This window comes from Anas platyrhynchos, chromosome 2 (assembly GCF_047663525.1).
Source record: "Anas platyrhynchos isolate ZD024472 breed Pekin duck chromosome 2, IASCAAS_PekinDuck_T2T, whole genome shotgun sequence".
Lineage (NCBI taxonomy): Eukaryota > Metazoa > Chordata > Aves > Anseriformes > Anatidae > Anas > Anas platyrhynchos.
In genome coordinates this window covers 155,883,507-155,903,035 of record NC_092588.1, presented here as the reverse complement: position 1 = coordinate 155,903,035, position 19,529 = coordinate 155,883,507, and the positions used below count along the sequence as shown (strand labels likewise).

General features: G+C 36.6%; 1 protein-coding gene across 16 annotated transcripts in view; it reads right to left on the bottom strand.

Annotated features, from left to right (window-relative positions):
* The window catches only part of ADCYAP1R1 (ADCYAP receptor type I), a 142,968-nt gene that overhangs the window by 47,719 nt on the left and 75,720 nt on the right, over nucleotides 1–19,529 (bottom strand). For all 16 annotated transcript variants that reach the window (XM_027450328.3, XM_038174724.2, XM_027450327.3 and 13 more), the window contains one exon: nucleotides 9,479–9,586. In XM_027450328.3, coding sequence (XP_027306129.1) covers nucleotides 9,479–9,586 — 108 coding nt within the window. The remainder of the gene's footprint in view (nucleotides 1–9,478; nucleotides 9,587–19,529) is intronic.

Sequence of the window (19,529 nt, the reverse complement as noted above, 5' to 3'; positions counted from 1 at the left end):
CAGCCTTTTAGATCGTCTCCTACGTGCCAACTCCGTGCTGGCTGCTTTTGGTGTCAGCTGGCATGGCAACTGCTTTATCTCCCATTGATTTGTTTATCTGAGCACAACTTGCATTTAACCCTTTTGTTCCAGCCTTTGCCCATTATTAGTGCATGGAGGGGAATGAAAGGCTTCAAAACTATTCTGTCCTAAAATGGCTTGTCCACACTTTTACCTTATTTCTACTGTTCCCGTCTCAGAATTATTTGTTGGAGGGATATGTTATGAAAAATATTTCAAAAAATCACTTGTTATTGTGCTGTCCAGCTATGTGAATGACAAGCTGGTTAGGCAGGAATCCATTTTTTCCGTTTTCTATAGCATTGATTAGAAGCTTAACATCGAATACATAAACATGAAATAAATCAACCAGATCTTACACCTGACTCCGCAGCATCCACCACCACACGGTGCCTTTTTGCTCCCTTCCCCATTGCTGCATGCTGCTCTCATGCACCAGCAATCTGTTCAGCCGGCTGGTAAAGCCACAGTCAGGAACAGCAGTCTACTTAGCAGCTTTCTGGGACTTTCTGAGCTCCCCTAGTTGTTACTGCTCACACGTTCTGCCTGCCGTATCTGTTGCCCTCTGCCCACTTCTATATGTGGGCACACACACTGTCAGATCATCCTTATTTTTGGGAGGAAAAGTGATCCAGATCCAGCTGCTAGGTCTTAATATTCTCATTAGCAGAATCTGTAGGAAGTGGCATCCAGGCAAGGTTTTGGAGTGAGCGGATTTACAGGATCCCACACCTTTCCCTATGCTAAGTGCTTTCCTCCAGTGTTTCTGGGGGTTGCGGTCTCTCCGGTCTCATGCTCCATAGCCAATACTTTAAACTACAGTTTGGAATTCATTAGTTCACTTGGTATCAACTGCATATTGCCATTTTTCTGGTCAAAGTAGTTTGAGAACATGGGGCTTAATTCACTGAAGAATGAAGTGGTCTTGTTCTGCTATTGTTCTTTTAGAAAACATGAAAATTGAGACAGTGGAAAATTACAAGTAGATACCTTCTGCATCTTTGTTAACCACTAGCTTGTGCAAAACATTGCAGTAAAGCTGACATACAAGCTCTTGTGTCCTGTACCCCATACATATTTTAGGGCACGTGGTTTCATGGCAAGGAGGCAAGACCCAGTGAAACATGTCTGGAGATCATGGGAGAATCCCAATGAGGTCACGTGGAGAACATAAAGGCTGTTGTACTTAGGTCTGGCAGAGGCAGAGCTGCTGTACAGATGTGATCAATAGCATGTAAGGGACATTATGACTTTCTTCTTTTCTTCCTCTTCCTTATCAAAGGCTATGAAACTGTCGGTGGACTGAGGTCACCATGGCAACTGCTAGGCATCATTGAAACATTATGTGTATCCTTCCTATGAGGCTGCCTGTCACAGGAGTACCCATCAGAGTGCAGGATCTGCACAAATACTGTCAAAGAGGCTCCTAGCTCAGAGAAGGGTCATATCTCAGAGAAAAACAGGTGTTTTTCAAGCAAGAAACAAAACAAACAAACAAACAAAAAATATTGTCCAACGTACATTATCAGCTATGAATTAAGTCCCAGAGAAGAAATCATATTAGAACACTTGCTTAAAGGCAAGAGTGAATGTGTGCCCACCACACCTAAAATATTTCAATCAACTGGAATTCCTTTCTTAGTTATTTGAGTCAAAGGGAGAAACAACAACAGAGCAGAGGCTGATGGTAAAAGCTGAGGCAGCTGTCCATGTTGCACCTACAGTGATACTCAATATATTAATTATCCTTTTCAAGTCCAAGTGTTCTCCAGACTTCTCAGCAGCTCTCAGCATGTTCCATCCTTGGATACTTCCCAGAAGAGCATAGTTTTTGAATTCTCCAAGGCCAATTAGCTTTCTGATCACATTGCCAAAGGCCTTGAGTTGCACTACAGAATTTTCCTGGTAACCACATAGGATGTCATCTTGTACTGGACCGAGAACTTGATATTTAACTGAATTGATCAGAAGAATTCAGAGCAATTGTTGCTCTTGGTCATGTTCAGTGTTTGAGTATCGGGGACACAGAATCCTTTGTCCCCATAATACGTTGGGAAAGGATAAAAATGTAATTTTTCTGAAAAAAAAAAAAAAAAGAAAAAAAAGGTAGCCATGAAGCCTTAACTAGATGATTGGAAATGTAGATATGGCTATTAGTCTTTGGTGGCAATATCGTCCTCCAATTTCCATTTGCATCGCACATAGACTGTGATGCTGTGGCAGAGGAGGCATGTTTAAGCAAGGAGGAGGCTTGTCCTCCTTGCTTTGGAAAAACTGAAGTAATTCCATGGCTTTAATGCCTGTGGAAAGCCTAGAGATGGAAACAAGTAGGAAAGGATTTGCTATCTAGTAAGCGCTATCTAGGACTTTCTGAACACAAAGCAACAATAACATATGTACAATCTGCAGACGGCTTTGAAAGCTGTCCCAGGGCATTAGCTAGTACCTATCTAACTATTTATCTATCTTAAATATACAGGTTTATATATAAGTATATATATACATAAATAAACAGCTACCTTTGCATTGAACTTCCTTCTGACTGTTACATAGGATCTCAAATAAAGTGAAGTATGAAAATAAGGCATACACAGAGTCCTGGACTCTTCAAAGACTAATTAAGCACTGATGGTTTATTATTATTCCTGAGACAGTAACACTATGGGATGGTCTATGTCTGTTTTTCAGAGAACGCTCCCTGCTTCCAGTCTATTTTTCCCCTGTTCTTCATGCAGGATGCTGAAATACCCACCAGGGGTGAGATGTATTTGAACAGAAAATCTAGACCTCTGCATTGAACTTTTGCCTTGCCTATTTGACAGGCAAACACAATTTCCAATTTCAGGTTGCTGCGATGCTGACTTTAATTTTAGTTAGTAGAAAAAAAAAGTAAAATAAAATCCTCTGTCTTCTATTTCAGTAGAAAATAAGTGCACAATATTTTCAGATACATTTTATTTGTTAGAAGCCCTTTGATCTTTAAGAATCAGCTTTTCTTTTTGTTTATATATGAAAAAAAAAAAGGCCAAACTAATACCAGCTGACTTAAAAATATTCAGAACAGCTTTCACCTTGAGAAGACAACAAATCTTTATTTGCTTTCACCTGGTTTGGGAGTTAAATACCATTTTCACAGTAATATGCAGTCAACAATTAAAGGCTTTACTGCCAGGACTATTTCCCCAGAAGTGACACAGGGCTTTCCACATGTGCATGTGTAATATCAATTCCCCTCTCATTAACTTGTGTCTTATCATCCAGTTTTGTTTGATTAGGGGTAACATCCAAACTCAAACAGGAGAAAAAAGACAAGGACAATTTACCAAATTCAGTTAACCCTGAATTCATAAATCCAACGTTGCATCCCTAGTGCAGAATATATGAGGCTTGGTGTTTCTGCCAAGAGTACTTGAGTGACTCTCAGTATTTCTAATGAGATCTGTAATAGACTGATTTTCAATAGACAAGGATTTTCAATCCTTGTTCTCAGGGACAATAAATGTTGGTGGCTAGCACTGAAGACATGACTGAGTATTGTGTCCAGTTCTGGGCTCCCCAGTACAAGAAAGACAGGGATCTCCTGGAAAGAGTCCAGCGGAGGTCCACAAAGACGATATGGGGTCTGGAGCATCTTCCCTATGAAGAAAGGCTGAGAGACCTGGGTCTGTTCAGCCTGGAGAAAAGAAGACTGAGAGGGGATCTTATCAATGTTTATATCTTAAGAGTGGGAGACAGAGGGATTTGGCCAACCTCTTTTCAGTAGTTTGTGGGGACAGGACAAGGGGTAATGGTCACAAAATTGAGCACAGGAAGTTCCGCACCAACATGCAAAAGAACTTCTTCATGGTGAGGGTGACAGAGCACTGGAACAGTCTGCCCAGGAAGGTTGTGGAGTTTCCTTCTCTGGAGATACTCAAGGCCCATCTGGACGCCTACCTGGGCAGCCTGCTCTAAGGAACCTGGTTTGGCAGGTGGGTTGGACCCAGTGATCTTTCTGGAGGTCCCTTCCAACCCCTACAATTCTGTGATTCTGTGACTATCAGAGCAGCAGCAAGCCAAACAAATATTTTGGTTCAAAAACATGAGAACGGAATAATATTCTCTCTTAAGCTCTACAACATCGTGATGCATTCTTTATTCCACTGAATTTTAATTAGACCCCTTAATCCTGGTACCAGCATGGGATATGTTTTGTGCATTTACTAAAAATTAGGTATATTTTCTCTGTCTTACATAGTAAACTATACTTTGCAGTCATGCACTTTTTTTTTTTTTTTTAATAGGCATTGCCCTATACTGAGTACTGGATAAACATTCTGAATAGCTGGAAGATTCAGTAAGAGCTAATCATATTTATTATTTGGATTGGTGAAAGAAGACAGTTTCTCAATGCAGAGCATATGGCAACGCTCAGAAAGTGCTTATTATCATTTGTATTAGTTTATACTGCAAATAAAATATCTAAATATATGCTCATTTCTGATCTGGTTACTGGGTTTCTCTCAATGGTCCTTTTGAGCAATTTGGCTTTATAAATTTTATTACTACAGAGTATCTCAGCTGTGCAAAGAAAGAAAAGCTTTGGCATCTGTAGATTTCCTCTGCTAGACTTACCATCACTGTTCACCACAATAAAAATAAAAATAAAAAAATAAATAAAACGTAACATTTTATATCCATGAACGCAGATAACTATGCTGGGGACATGTATAAGTCTTGCTATGTCATATTGAAATGCAACTTCACAGATTACCATGTTTTTTTGTTTTTGTTTTTGTTTTTGTTTTTGGTTGGTTGGTTGGTTGGTTGGTTGGTTTGTTTTGATTTGTTTCTTTCAATGCAAAGATAACTCTGAATGCTTTAAATTTCCTCTGTGCTAGAGGGGTTGTCTCTGGAGTTGGTACTTGGAAGGCACTGGAGAAAACATAATTTACAAAAGCAATATCATGGAAATTATGTCTTCCAGTGAAAATAACACTGTGAATTGATAGAAGAAATGAATTTGGAAGAGAAAAAATAACAAACCAACCAACCAAACATCAACATTTAGGAATCCTCCAGAACAAAACCCACTGTAAATCCTTAACCTACTAGTTTAAAAAAGTCTGAGGAACTACTGTGTCTTTTTCAGGTGGAGAGATTTTGAGAATAATCTTTTTGTTCACAAACTGCATCTGAAAAAAAATGAAAAATTCTGATGATTTTAGGGGAGCAGAGAGGTGAAATAAAAATTTACAAGGAAGGGTCATTATATATCATGAGATTTGCAAAAGTTTTTAACATTGGGATTTCTGTATGATGTTAACAGCAATTCAAATGTTACTGCTCAGTCCAATTACAATGAAGGTCAGAACAGAGTATATTTTCAAATTCTGAACAGCAAGAGATGATATTTTTAACTGGATCCTCTGAATCATTTTTCAACAAAGCATCTCTATGGATGATGGAATTAAATTAGTTAATTTTTATTTTTAGACTCCATTTCTTTTTCATTTTACTGCATGTGGAAATCAGACATCCAAGTCAAGACAGCCAAATTCCTTTTGGAAATTCATCAAACAAACAAGACTTCTCCAGTAGCTTCATTCATCTCAAGATAAGCATTTGAGATAGGTCAGAGGAAACATCTACAAGTACGTATCGCTTTCCGTTCATTGAACCAGAAATCCATGTTCCTTGTTCAGACATACACAAATAACTTTTGATATCCATAACCAAAAGAATTAAATTCCTCCCACTCTTTAAAATTAATATTTTCCCATATGGTTTCCCTGCTGTCATCCAAGCAACTGTAACTACAGGTGCTTTGGGGCTTCACAAGACAAGTATTTTTAATGTATAAATTAAAGTTATTGCTACTATTTGTAAAAACATAAAAAAATATTTTTGGTCATATAAAAACCTTGTTGTATTAAAAATGAGTATGCTATTAATAGATTTTATTGGCACTGCCTAGCTTACTTACATAATCTAGAAACACGGAAGCAGCCAGAGAATACTATAACAATCTATAAAATGTGATTAGCCATGTCTTGGAAACATTTTAGTTATCTAATAATCCTTTATTTAAGGAACCTCCATAAAATGTGACTTTTTTCATTAAGCACTCCTTGAAGCAAATATACTTGGCTAATTAAAATTAGCAGTAATGATACTGAAAGCCCATGCTGATTCACCCAAGAGAGTGATTACGGATGTAGATATTTCCACCTTGGGGTCACTAGTGCAAATCCAGTCAGGCCTGCAGAGGTTTTAAACTACTCCAGATTAAATGTTTATTTGTTTATATAATGAATTATGAATCTCGGTTTTGTTTCTACTGAACAGATGTCCAAAAACCCTCAAACCCACCACTACAAGTGGTAACAGCTGTCACTTTTATTAGTGGTCCCTTAAGGAGATAAAGAAAGAAGACATATATTTACACTGGACTGACTACTTCTCCCCTTAGGGTCATACTATCACCCTGTTAGAGGCCAAATGTGAAGTACAATATACAAACCAGGCTGTAAATCCTAGGCAAATATTAAAAAATCTTATTTCATACATCTAATTAATATTTTTTGTTATGGTAAAGCATTTCATTTTTATATAAAGAAATATTTGTATTTTTCTAAAATGTATATTACTTTTAAATATATATATATATATATATATGTTTTAGATATATACAGGAGAAGATTTTCCAGTTAAAAGGTTAGATATGTGATGGAATAGATAACACTGAGCTGACACTGACTTTGAGGAGGGAGACAGACTAGACAGACTAGATGGCTTCTGAGAAGAACTGAGAGCACCATAATTACTCCAGAAACGAGGGCACCATAGAAAAGAAATTTAATCAATAAAAGTGAGAAGGCACTATTTTTGTGGGGGATAAAAGGAGGAGCATTTGAGATATTCCTTGAAATAAAAAAGAACAGTAAAAAGGTCTGCTGTAGAGGTTTGTTGACAGATGGTCAGAGACTGTCTAAGATTTCCTAGACTTTAGACACACACTCTGTGTGCATCTGGAGATGTGTATGGAGAGACATCACTCTCCATACAATCAAACTAGTAATATCTGAGCATTGCATAAAATAAATAATAATAAATAAATAAATAAATAAATAAATAAATAATAATAATAATAATAATAATAATAATAATAATAATAATAATAATAATAATAATAATAATAATAATAATAATAATAATAATAATAATAAATAAGAGAAAAAGAGAGGGGGAGAACATTTGAAAATTTCTGCCTATGTTACCATGCTTATATTGAGGATATGGAGGGGAAGCAGATTAAAAACCACGTAACAGAAATTTGGAGAGGTACTGCCTTGAGCAGCAGGCCTCCTGCAGTTATATCAGAAGATAACAGTAGATCAGCCATCTGTTGATGCACAATAAACAACATAAACGTATTTTGTCTGCAGGCTGCAAACATCACTGATAACTGGACAGCAAAAACTTCTGGCTGATTGTGTATCCTGCTCAAAGGATGACCAGAACTGGTTTGACTGTCAGGCTGAATGACAAAAATTGATGACAAACTTATGAAGAACTAAAAACCAAACAAACAAAAAGCATACATACAAACAAAAAAACAACCCTGGAAGATGGAAGAATAATGCTTTTCCCATGCTAGATACAAAACCTCATGAATACTTGTGTGGTTTTGTTTTGTTTTGTTTTGTTTTGTTTTGTTTTGTTTTTTTGTTATGGTTGACTATGACAGTTCAGTAAGTGTCATTGTACCCACTGAATCAATACTGGACCAATATTGAAGCGGTAAAGATTATGTTTAATTATCTTTGTTAATAATTGAAGCACATAATATTATAGTAATAACTTTATTTTTCTATCTTATAATTTAAAGAGGGATTTATCTTTCTCCCTTCAAAAATTAGGTGCCTTGTTTATGTGAGTTGTCTTTAGTACTTGCTGGATAATGAGAGATATCTCTAAAGGGTGATTTACCTCGTGTTTCTTGAAATGACATACATTGTCTTCTGTTGTGTTTTTTTTTCCTTATTTTCTTTCAATTAATGAAAGATGGAGTCCAGTGAACTAATCTAGAGAAGACATTTGAATTTCATATGGATATTTTTAGTGAGGTGGTGATCACTCTTAATTTCCTTTCCATTTCACAAGAGTATTGACGTTTGCTTCTGTGTCTAGATGAGTTCAAATGGTTGTATTTAAAGGTGGGGATTTCCGCAGTTCTAGAGCTATGCATGAAACACTAACTGTCTCCCCAAAATTATGCTCTGCATTTAGGAACACTGAGAAGGTGAATTTTGTACTCGACATTATATATGAATAATTCGTTGGCAAAATAATCTTTGGGAAGAAGGATCCCAGAGGGAAAATGGGGTGAACCTTTACTTCAATGGAAGGTGCTAATGAAGTAATTCATGCTAGGCTAGATGGGTGCTGGGGTGAGATGGAAAAAGCTATTACCAACGAAGTCTTGTTAGCTAACTCTGATAGTAGAATTTTGCCACCCTCAATCATTCACCTGGGAAGCTCATTTCATTGCATCATGAAAAAAATAATTTTCAAGAGATCGTCTAATAAATCTATAAACCTTCTGTGAACATCTTAATAGTTGTTTCCTCCTCTCCATACCCTCTTATTTTTACCCAGCAAATGTTCATGTATTTCAAAGTTAATATATATATATGTGAATATATATATACATATATACATGTATATAGAAAAAATAAGATATACATATATAAGAAAAGATAAGGGGTGTTTGTTATCACACAAGCAGTAGCTTGAACAGACTCACCATTAAAATATACTAAATAATATTAATAATAAGTAAATACTATTGCTACTAATAACATAGGTTTCCATATTAATAGCACCTAGCTGGGCAGCAGGGGCTGGGTTGCATATGGATTGAAGCCAAGTGTCTGATAGGGTTTGGTTATCAAGCATGAGTACATGAGGCTTTTGGTTCGAGCCTAAAGTAGTTGGGAAAAGAGAGAAAAGAGAAAAAGGAACCAGCCTGGATGGCCATAAGCAGTACATCTGCAAGATGAGGGACAACTCTGACAGGAAGCAATGCATGCTGGAAGCAGAAATATTTCATTTCACCACATTGCAAATTGCAACCTGGGCAAGTTTCTAATCTTTTATTTACTTTTGTTTGCTTGCTTGGTTGCTAATGTCAGTTGCAAGGGGCAGTAGGATGCTGACATCTCATTTCTACAGACCACAAAATCACATGACGGAGCTTCTGCATCTCTTGCATAACACACATATCCCATTTTTCTACTGCATGCTTTTGAACTGAAACTCAACCAACCCTAGGCCACTGAAGAGTTTTTGTTTTCCCTTTAAATAGAGTGGTTAAGTCAGATTTTATAGTCATGCTGGCCACGCAGAGGCAAAGAACATGGAGAAAATACTTTACCGTCTTCAGAGATGATAAATCTGAACAATGCAGGACACTTGACAAAGACAATTTCACCCACACTTGCAGGTTTCCAGCATGTAATATTGTCCCACATTCCTGGGCAACCTATAGAAGAGAAGGGAACAAAAGATACATTATGGTGCAAATCCACATTATTATTTTTTTTTAAACAATTATCGTAGTTTATTGTTGGTTCTTCTTCTTCTATCCACAGATGTGCGCTTGGTTAGAATGCTAAATATTTTTTTCTAAGTTTTCCCTGGAAAAGAATAATTTGTATTGAAGCATAAGTATGATATAGTTGTGTGGTACTATAATGGACAGACTCTAACCTGGCAGAAAAATGTCATTTCTTAGTCCCAATTAAATCATTCCAGTGTAAGTCAGGAATGAATTTTCCCTTGAGCATGGGATCTGCCACCTTTTAGCTGTCTCTCAATAGTGTTTTGTTAAATAGGATGTGTGGATCCTATTTTCAGTTTCAAGTCTGTGAATTTCTGAAGACTCTAATCTTTGTCAAAGGTTGGATACTGGCACTTTGGGGAATTTAACTCAGGAAGTTGACTGGAAACTGAAAAACATGTTCTGCTTCCTCCTGAAACTGCTTTTTGTGGATACGTGAGGGAAGCTAATCTCTTCCATGTTGTTCGTTCTCTCAGGAAAATATTGGGTTTAGAAGTAAAATTTACTCCATTAGTAAAGACCCATCATAACATCATCCACTGTTTTTTTCAGCACTCTGCTCTAGAACGTATAAACTCAAAATATCAAAAGGACAATTTTACCTGTAGTGATTTCTTGCTAAAGGCAGAATCAGGCCCTTAACATGCATTGAGGGAGAAAGCCTTGAATTAAAGAACTGAGTGGTGAATAACTAACCTCCTACTAAAAGATTGTGCCTTGTATTTCTAACCTGAACATTTCTATTTCAAATTTCCAGTCATTATATAGATCTGGCTCTATTTCGTTTCTCTATTCCTTAGGTCAGGAACTAGGTGAAAGCTTCCCACTGTTTCCTACCTGCTCACACATGTAGGTTTTAATCTTACCAGAAACGATGCACAGACATACCTGACATAAAGGCAAAACACAGTCAGAACAAGAAGCATGCAGAAATAGGAGGTGATGAGATTGGGGATGAGAGGTTTCATCTTTTAGGACATAGGAAGAAGTCAGGTCTTATGCATCAGAAACATGACAGATTATGACGGGTTTTCAAGAAGCACCTTTCTATGCATGACTCCTGTAAACCTGAAGTCACCATCTTAGAGGCTCATAAACCTAAAAACTTACACGGTATACAGAAAAACTCAGAAATATCTCTCAAATTTCCTACTAATGTACAAATAATGACTTAGTGAAGGAATCTCAAATGGGGATCATCAGCTACCTCAGCAGAATAAAGAAAGACCAAATCTAAATGTCCCCATGACTTCTTTGCATTTGATGTTGCAGTCAAGCACATAATCTTATCAACTGTTAAAAGCTGCAAGTGCCACACTTTTCTAAATGGTTTTCTGTTGATATACTTTTTCTTTGACTATGTGCCAGGGAAAATAAGATCTTCAATAAAAGCAGATAATACTTCAAAGTGTCATGCTTTCAGACTAGGAGAAGTACAGTTTAATGAGGGTTGGCTGATCAACTGCTTTACATAGCGTGGACTTTATCAACTTGTGTGATAATATGAGATAGATAGACAGCAGTGAAGGATGTATTTTCACAGGAATGGGTTTTGTAAATTTTTTCTATCAGCTTCAGTGCCAGAGAATCAAGTCCTATGTTCTCTCATGAAATATATGCCAGATACTACCATGTGTGGTAAATAGGACAGTTATGAATTTGAAGAATTAGGTCAGTGTCAAATGACAATGTTATAAGGACTCCATATTATAAGCATTTGATAATCCTTCTTTCAAATTACAGGATGTAGCATCAGATTACATAAAATAAATTATCAAAAAAAAAAAAAAAATTAGTTACCATATAACATTCTGATCCTGTTATCTAAAAATCTTTCAGCTTTTCCAGACCCTCCAGAATATTACTAGAAAACTGCTCATTAAATCACCACAGGAGTTGGGAAAAAAAAAAAAAAAAAAAAAACATTTCCCTCTCCTCATCCCTTTCTTTCACTCATACGCTAGGTTGTTTTCTTCACCAGATGAAGATCTCATTGTATGAATACTGTGATTGAATTGAATATCTCCATAAGAATTGAAGACGGGGTTTTGAAAAGTTCACTGGTATGGTCAGTGTACTAAAGATGGAAATCGAGATCAAATTGAGCACTATTAGATTTTACTGGCTTTGATAGCTACTGTTTGTCCACACAGGAGAAACTGTATTTACCTTCTAAATCTGAAGATGCCTAGTAATAGGTTTATAGTTCACTAATGAATGGCAATCTGTTCAAAAGCATAGCACATGTAAATATCCATTTCAATGAGACATTTACTTACAGGAGGTGTTAGAAACAATCAAAGTAGCTAATAAGATCTGATAACCACCTGCTAGCCTTGCTCACTTAAATTAAATGGCTTTGGTAGAAACAGGGAAAGCTTTCTTATTTTTTATTATTACTTTAAAATCAGTTGTCTTCTAAACTCTGGGATAGCAATAGATACTACAAACAAACCTAGAGAAATGTGTGGAAATCATCATACTGCAGAAAAGACAGGGAAGAAAATGAACAAATATTTCATAGCACTATGTATCAAATTCAGTTATACTAGATGTTTGTTATCGTCATATTACCATGCATAGCTAAAAATAGCCTCATTTAAAAGGCTATAAGTTTGTTGTGCTAGAAAAGACTGATGTGCTGACATTGAAAGAGAAGGGAAAGAAGCAAAGAGTAGTCAAATACTTTGCCCAAGTTACTAAAATAGATGAGTGATGAAGATTGGAAAGAATTCATTAAGAAAGTTGCCTGATCCTGTCTGGAAAAATTGTATTGGAAAACAAAAATTTAGAAAAGCAAAGAAAACAATGACAAAAAATTCAATGTAATACAAGGCAGTGTGGACAATCCCCTTACATTTATAAACCACGGTACAGACACAGGCTCCTGCTGGGTGAAATCTGCCCATGGAAATCAATGTGACTTGAGTGTGAAACTGCACAGCGGGGTTCTTCACTGGCACTGATGGTATGTCTCCATTGCCATGTGATGTAGGGATACATGAGCTCACTTTGAAAAAGGTGGCTTAGACACTGTAAGAGGAACATGCATCTTCAAGAGGGCAATTTTCCTGTTTCTTAGCATGTTAGGAATAAAGAACATCAGCAAATAATTTTAAAGAAAAAGATTTAATGTGTGCCAGGAAAAAAAAAGGGGAAGGGGAAGGGGAAGGGGAAGGGGAAGGGAAGGGAAGGGAAGGGAAGGGAAGGGAAAGGAAGGGAAGGGAAGGGAAGGGAAGGGAAGGGAAGGGAAGGGAAGGGAAGGGAAGGGAAGGGAAGGGAAGGGAAGGGAAGGGAAGGGAAGGGAAGGGAAGGGAAGGGAAGGGAAGGGAAGGGAAGGGAAGGGAAGGGAAGGGGAAGGGAAGGGGAAGGGGAAGGGAAGGGGGAAGGAAATGTTCCTTAAACTTTGTTCCATTCATCTCAGCTAGCTGAAGTGATGCAAAGCTTGGAATCTGACCTTGGGAAGCTACTTAAATCCTCTTCATAACATGAGCAGAAGAGTGTTTCTTCCTATTTAGTTAGCTACCTTCTCTTCAATGGGATGTCTCATCCTTTGGTAGCCCCATTTGTCACTGACTTTTGGGGAAATGCAAAGTAGTTAATTTAACTACAGGATTAGTCATGATTGATTTAATTTCAGATGGCTAAGACTTACCTATTTAACCTTACTCAGCTAAGTGAAGTTTCTTCTGTAGTCCATGGAGAGACACTTTTCAGATAGGGATAACCCCATTTTAACATGGCAGTGGTGACGAATCGCTCTGTAAGTGTACTTCCTTCTCTCCACTGATTACATTCTGTAGAATGAGTATAAGAACTCTTATCCTAAACATCTGCCTATTGAATATCTGAAGCATATCTTCCCCATAGGGTTTATGTGATATTTTGCATTACACATGAACCAATAGCCTTCTGGGCACAGAGCTGACCAGTAGCAATGCAACCTTAGCCACTTTCCTGCCCTGAGTGAAGGAGTCTTGCTGAAGGCTGAAACATGATACTGCAGGCTGTGAATGGTGTCAGCACATTTATATAGCTCCTAAGCAACTCAAACCGCAGGCAAACCACAGTGGCTGCTTATGGAAAACCACTTGGTCAGTCCGTACATCTTAATCTCAAGCTTCTGCTTGTAAAAGTGTGAGGAAAAAAAAAAGTTTTTAACTGTAAGCTCCTTGTGGCAGTGTTCACCTTCTATTGTGACTGTTAAATATTGAAAAAGTGGGATCCTGATTTCAGCTGAAGAACAATATGCATTCTATATAAATTTCATATGAAGCTCATGACAGCTAAGTTGCAATTCAATATTATTGAAATTGATGGTGATGCTTCACATTCCTAAGGATGGATTTGGCTTGGCAACAACTGAAAAGGAATAGCTCTACAAGAGAAAAGCCAAGTTTCATACCAAGGAGAAAACTGTGTATTTTTATCATTTGTAAGTCTTCAGATGTAATTTTAAGATTATGCCTAGCACTAAAACCATTCCAGTCATCTTCCCTCCTTGGAGGGTCACACAAGTCTTGTTCTTCTCCTTAACTTTAAATTAAGCCTCTTGGAGCAAGATGTTTTCTCTCTAACTTGCTACTTCTGGCAGCTGAAATATTCTCTTCCTCGCTGAAGTGTATGAACAAGAGACAGAAAATAAATAAATAAAATAAAAATTCCCAAGCTATTCTGACAGAATAGCAGTGACAAAGAGCTCTTCTGAAAATAGCTTGGCTTTCTTTATCTTCTTCCTCACCTCTGTCAAGAGCTCTTTACAGTCCCAGTTTTGATAGTGGCTAGATATAACAACTGATTTCAGGCAGTCCTGTGGCTAAACTTCTCCAGTTTCAAGGAAAGGACCTTGCTTTAAATTGGCTGCCTGTTATCTTCATGAAACATGGAGTCACTGTTACCATGACTGTGTGCAAACTGTTCTTTTTGCATACATCTGTGTCCTATTACCTCATGGCACCTCTTCTGCAATACTCTTATTCACACTCTGTATAGTTACACACTCTTTATTGTATCTGCAATACCCTCCCATTTCCTCATTCTTTCCCTAGTGCAACATAACTGCTCATTTCTGGCATTCGTTTTTGGCAGGAGAAGGTGCAAATGCAGAGATGTGCCTTTGGATGGCAAGGCCTGTGTAGTAAATCACTGTGAAGTCATTCACTCCTTTTAAAGTGGTTAAGTCAGTCCTACCTGGCCCCTCTCTGTGAAATTTGTGAAATTCTTTATAATCAGCACACCATTTTCACAAAACATAGGAATTTGCATCTCTGACACTACTACACCTCTGACAAATATTGCTGATATTCAGAGACCTTAAAATTGTTGGCTGAAGTGAGGGTGTGAAAAAAATAATGACAAGACAATGGGCAAAGGGGTTAATGGGCCAATACACAGACAAAAGGTAATAGATAACACATTTTCATAAATTTTCTTTAATTGGAATATTAAGAAAAAATGCAAATACATAAATATGATATTTCTATATTTTTTCACATATGGAAATGAAGGCTTGAGGTGAAAGTCAGACCATTTGGCTTACAATGTTCAGTTTTAGTTTCGGCTCTTTTTCTCATTTATTAGTTTAAAATGTCACATTCAAGGTCATATTGCCTTCAGAAAAGTAATATCAAAGAAAACATAATGTTACAAGCCAGTATATTAAACTGAATTATGTGATGCACAATAACTTTTAAAGGGCATACTACATACAAAGCCCTTCAGAGAGACGGGGAATATGAGATAGGTGCTTCCTGTTCTTTCATAAATCTAGGTAAATACCAAAACAAATAAAAGTTTAAGCAAGGCCTGGGTACGAGGCTTGGAGTTTCAAAGGTGATTGACATTTCAAAGTAGAATTACCTTATAGGAGCTCCTATTGCAGAAATGGTGTCTCTGCAGGTGTTTCAATTTAGGCAGCAAAATCATAACAGTCAGATTCAATAGTTTCTTTTTGAAAGCCCAGGACATAAGAAAGTAGAAAATAAAAAACAATGGAAATTCCAGAAAAAGCTACAAAACAGGGAAAAAATACTAACAGAATATATCCTATGTTGGAAAAGAAAATACTTGATCATTTGCAACTTAAAAAAAATAAAAAATAAAAAAAATAAAAAGGTCATTCCTTCCTTAAAATGTCTTACATACAAAGCAGGATTGAAAGAAGCCCAGTAGAGAGAAACATTTTTTCCCCTTCCCAGTTACTGCTTCTCATAGCTCCTGGCATTATCTGAACAGTGCTTATTGATACAGCATATACCATCTAAACCAGCTATTACACTGAGAATTTCTACCTTTATTCAAATTTTCCTACTGCTGCAGCAAGAAGCACCTTGTTTTGTCTATCATGGCACTCATTCACCTTTAAAATAGAAATGTTAGATGTGTAAATATGGGTTATGTTCTTCTACACCTCTTTTATAGCACATAAAAACAAAACAAAAAAGAAAAAGAAAAAAACAAAAAGAAAGAAAGAAACCTCCCGAGGGCACTGCTGTAGGGTTTCTAAGATAAATTATCTTCTGGAATGCTTATTTTCTGTTTCTGATTAGAACAGGCACCAGGAGAAAGCCCAATCTTAGGCTTTAAAAATCTGTACTCATAGCATAAGAATTCAACACTTATTGTTCAAGTCACTCAACTAGGGTTGCATAGGAAGAAAAATAAACTGTGGTCAAACTTACCAGCAGTTTGCCAAAATTAACATTTTCCATTGCCTTTCTCTAGACAACTGCTGCTCCCTACATGTAAAGTTATGCAACACTGCTGCATTTTAAACCTATTTTTTAAAATGTTTCTTTGTTTAATTTTAATATTTACAATCTATTTTTAACTATTTTAAATCTATTGTTTATATAGTGATAACTGTATAAATTATAATAATATTTTCTACTGGTATGTCATTATCGGTAAAGTTAGTTGCTTTATAGGATGATATTTACAGAGATCTAAAAATTCCTGAGTGCAACACTGTTTTCAAATAAGTTATAAAAAATATTGGCTTAATTTATGAAACAAAACATTGGGGGAAAAAATGATTTGAGATACTTTACTTTTTATCTATCAAGTTAATTCTAGACTGTATTAAGAACTGGAAGTGAAATAAACAGAAAGAATGGTCTTTCATTGATTATAACAGTGGGTCTGTTATACAGAAGAAGAAAAAAAAGAAAACAATGAGACAAAGATGGCAGGCTTTAGCTCACAAGAGATGAAGTACATATGCCTTGCATTTGCAAAACCTAAATTGGGGTTTTCAGAACTAGAAAAATGTATTTATTTATTTATTATTATTATTATTATTATTATTATTTTTCTTCCTAGTATTCATCAGGGAGGTTTTCACCTGCTTTGGCTGTTCTGCAGTTTGATTCACTTTCTTGATATATCTTAGGAGCAAGCTACACAAATTATAAATCAGAACTCTATCCTTATTCTTACTATTTACATAGGGAAACAAGTACATACAAATACACACACTAACCACTGTTTGACCATGATCTGTCTCAGAGAAGAAAAGAAAACCAAGATCTCTTCATTTGTCCAGCGATTCATCCATTAGAACTACTCTCCTCATGACAGTGAAAGATCTTGTCTATGTCTTGTCTCTATCTATGATCTTCTGTGAAATATATCTAAACAGAAAAGCCTAATGCCAAATTATTATTATTTTTCTTTGAACATTTTATACATGGCAAAGATCAGCCTTTAAATGACAGAAGCTATTGGACTTGATAATTCTTGTGGGTCCCTTCCAACCAGTATATTCTGATTCTATCTGTTATTCTATGTTATCTACAATGAGAAAGATATAAAACTTATAAAACTATTTTCTTCATCTAAAGCTGTTTATTTCTTTTGATCACAGGATATTTATTCTAAGTTCATGCTTGTTACTTTTCTTGCATTGTTACCAGCCAAGAAAACCTCATCCAAGAAAATCTCAAAAATCCTTTAAGTGCTGCCAGCCAATTGGCCTTAGGTGAGCTTTGGAGCATTTTAAAGGGAAACTTCCGTTTGGCAAAATCTTTGGAACATTTCTTCATCTAATTACACAGGGGAGTAAAAAGCCAATTATCTGGGAAATTGAGAGGTTTTATTTAACTTCCTTTAAAAGGAATTGGTTATTCATCTGTGAGAGTCACCATTTTGCTACTCTGGAGGCAGAAAAACTTTGTGAAATTAGTCAGAAAATTAGGAGATTTTATTCTAGTGCTGCTGGAGTACAGAATGAAACTTCCAAGTTGCCAAAACCTGACCCTGTGCCAAGCTCACCAGCTGTGGATGATCTGGCATCACTCAGGGCATGTGTAATGTGAGATCATGGGTTACTGCTGGAGGCAGCCTTGCCTGGCAGCAGCTGGTACCCCTCGTTCCTTTTATTGCTGGTGGCAGCCAAAATGGCTATCATCGCCCTGCCCTACCACCACGCCATTCTGACTCACTTCCCTCCTTTCTTAGGAGAAGCAGAGATAATGCAGTTGTCTTTATCAACTCTGTCTTCCATTAATTTTCTAAGCTGAGAGAGAGGGGAAAAGACAGCCTATTCCACTGGTGCCTAGAAGGCTTTGCGTACATCACAGTGCTATTAATCTTAATCCCTAAGTCACTAGGATCAAAATCATTTCTGGGAAAAAGATAGGAAAAATACTGGCTACAGAGTTAGACAAAGTTTGAGAAAGAAAACAAAGCAATAAGAACCAGAAAGGTGTGTTCTTCTATAAAGCAGAAGAACTCTGCTTTATCTATCTTCTTCTGTCAGATCCTCCCTAAATGTTTCATCTCTCACACATACAACCTGCCTAAAACTAATGATTAACTAAGGACAACAGGATGGAGCACTACAAACTGTTTCCTATCTTTTTGAAGTGTTTCAGTTAACAGTATTAACTAAGACTATTTTTGTCTGTGTCAGTGGAGGAGCTGGGTAGAAATATAGGTCTCTAAACTTTTTATTCAAAACATATGTGCATGCTAAGTTTTCACAAGTATTAACATGCCTCACAATGAGCCCTGGCTTTCAGCTAGGGCTGTAAGCAAAAATTATTTCCAAGCTGTATAAGAGTCCATTGTCACTTTTGCCACACATGGAGAGTAGTTGATATTTGGCCCATTGCAATATTTATGGGCCTATGAAGAAGACATTTGTAAAGATCAATGGGATTCACTCATTGCCATGGACACAGAGAAAATAAAAATTTTCTTGTCATGTCTTTTTGGTGTTTTGGAGCTTGTATTCCTTTGGAAATTGAGAGAGGATGGGGCTGTATGGGAGAAGAAATTAAGAGGATTTGGTAGCAGGTCTTCTGAGCATTAATGTTTCACAGATATAAATTCAGGATCTGCTCTGACACAAATGGAAAAAAAAAAAAAACAAAAGCAAACAACAACTACAGAAAGTATTTCCTTGATTTGACAGTTTTTAACAAATCGTACAACAGTACTACAGTGGGACTAAAATGGGACATAAGCCTTGAAACAGTCTCTCACTGTGGGGCTGTGCTTTGAACTTAAAAAATAACTAAATAGGATTTTCAATGAGATTTACTCAGAGCAAACCCAAGCTGAACAGCTGCCTAATCAATGACATTTGCAAGAACTTGGACTTGCTTCTTAAAGGATAAATAGACTAAACAAAACAGACAGGCGTTGAACAACTGAAAATAGCAACCAACCTCAAGGGCTATGTGACTGGTAATTTCAGAACTTATGTTAAATTCCATTGCATATATATTAACTTCTCTCAAAAGCACTTACAAATGGTAATGATTTAGGTTTCATGGTAGCTCTGTGGGTAAGAAGATTTTCTGCTCTTTTTACAGCTTGAAAACAAAACAAAACAAAGAAAAGAAATAACATTGAAAACTAA